General features: G+C 39.9%; 1 protein-coding gene across 1 annotated transcript in view; it reads left to right on the forward strand.

Moving 5' to 3' along the window:
• Positions 1–379: 379 nt before the first annotated feature.
• LOC107699615 (serine/threonine-protein phosphatase 2A 55 kDa regulatory subunit B alpha isoform-like) overlaps positions 380–1760 on the forward strand; it is a gene marked incomplete at its 5' end in the record, with an annotated part of 11236 nt that continues 9855 nt past the window's right edge. Inside the window, one exon of the mRNA XM_016500934.1 lies at positions 380–493. Within this exon, the coding sequence (XP_016356420.1) occupies positions 380–493 (114 nt within the window). The remainder of the gene's footprint in view (positions 494–1760) is intronic.

Below are 1760 nucleotides of genomic sequence, written 5' to 3' on the forward strand. Positions count from 1 at the left end.
AAAAATACCGTCATGTACCGTGAAACCAGTATAGTTTCGAAAAATACCGTGATATAATTTTTTGGTCATAACGCCCAGCACTAACATAAAGGATTTGTTTTCTGGCTTGAGTCAGAGCATGGCACAGCCCAGCACCACGCTGCCGCCCGTCACAATAATGTGACAGACAGAAAGAGAGAGAGAGATTGTTATTGTCAGGAAAGGCAGGGATATGGGGGGTTGTTGGACGATACTATGTGTGCAGATGCCCGAGATGCTTTTAATGCCAGGCGCCGCATGTTCCCGCCCACACGCCCTCAAACACAAGCAGTCACTTATCTTCTCAAAAGCATTCAGAGAAACAATATGCTCTCATAGTTGCTCTTTTCAATAATTCATTATTGTGTGTGTTGCAGCTGACATCATCTCTGCGGTGGAGTTCAATCATTCCGGCGAGCTTTTGGCCACAGGAGATAGAGGTGGAAGAATAGTGATCTTCCAGCAAGAACAAGAGGTGAGATGGATCAATGATTAAAGGGTGGAGCGTAAATGAGCTTTCAGGCTTGAAATTGTTATTCGAAATGCAAAAGGACACCATAAATACATACTCCACATATTCAAAATTGGCACCTCAAGGCGAAATGTTATTGGTTCTCACGTGTCTTGTGATTGATTACAACACACCAGGTTTGAATAGACAAATTTGAGAAAAAAATTTTTAGTGGACTGTTTTTTATTCTTTGGTCCTGAAGTTTATGATTTTATACATTTTGCATGGGTATGCAAACAGACATGGAAACATGTCGGCAAAATGTAAATTTATAGTCCTGGAATATTTGTGCAAGTCAGCAAAAACTCTAATTAATAAAAAATTATTATATAGTACATGGGCTTTTCTTTTTGTTAAATAAGTTTTTATTCGGTCATCAAATAACCTTGAAGTAATCACAAGTTCCAGGATTAATTTTCTTATATGCACAAAACAAACAAACTTAAAAAAAAAAATTTTAAAAAAAAAACATTAAATGTAGCACCCCTTCCCCAGCCTGTTAATATACAGTACAGAGACATAAACACACAACGTTTAAGTTACAATACATTGCATTAAGGAATAGAATTCCTATTGAGGTAACAGAAGAAAGGGTCCCAAATCTTGTGAAATTGTCCAATGTTGCCTTTTAAGAGATAACTTGGTCGTTCCAGGTGTAGATATCAGTTCCTCAAGCTATAGTTTGGCAGCAGGACTCTAAACTCTTTTTCCTGAACAGTAATAACAGCTTCTTGGCTGTTATCAAACAATACTTAAAGGTCCCCTGAAATGCTTAGAAACACGCAGCGTTACTCTGTTTTGAAGTCATTTTAACTGAAACAGGAAGACAGGGCGGGACATATCAAGCAGCCCCGCCCCTTTTTAAAATAGCCAATAGCGTTCGTTTATATCACAGCTTGGGCTAGAGCCGTTCAGAGCCGTTGAGCTCCGTAAAGCCGCATTTGACAGGGTTTGCCAGCCACAATCTCATCCATATTGCTATAAAATATAGCATTCTGTGTAAAATTCAAATAGCTCCGATACATTTTGTGGTCTGCGCCGACTCGTGCATGTGATCCGCTCCATGCTATCATGTCTCTGGACCGGAGCAGAGTGTGTGTGCGGTGCGGTGGTTAGCGTGACAGCACGAAACCAGACTTCTTTTTTTCCTCAATGGAAAGCATATTTACACTGTTTGAATCGTTCCCTGTCCCCTATATAGTGCACTACGTGCCATTCACTGTACAGAAAA

The sequence above is a fragment of the Sinocyclocheilus anshuiensis genome, unplaced genomic scaffold, assembly GCF_001515605.1.
Source record: "Sinocyclocheilus anshuiensis isolate Anshui unplaced genomic scaffold, SAMN03320099.WGS_v1.1 scaffold714, whole genome shotgun sequence".
Taxonomy (NCBI): domain Eukaryota; kingdom Metazoa; phylum Chordata; class Actinopteri; order Cypriniformes; family Cyprinidae; genus Sinocyclocheilus; species Sinocyclocheilus anshuiensis.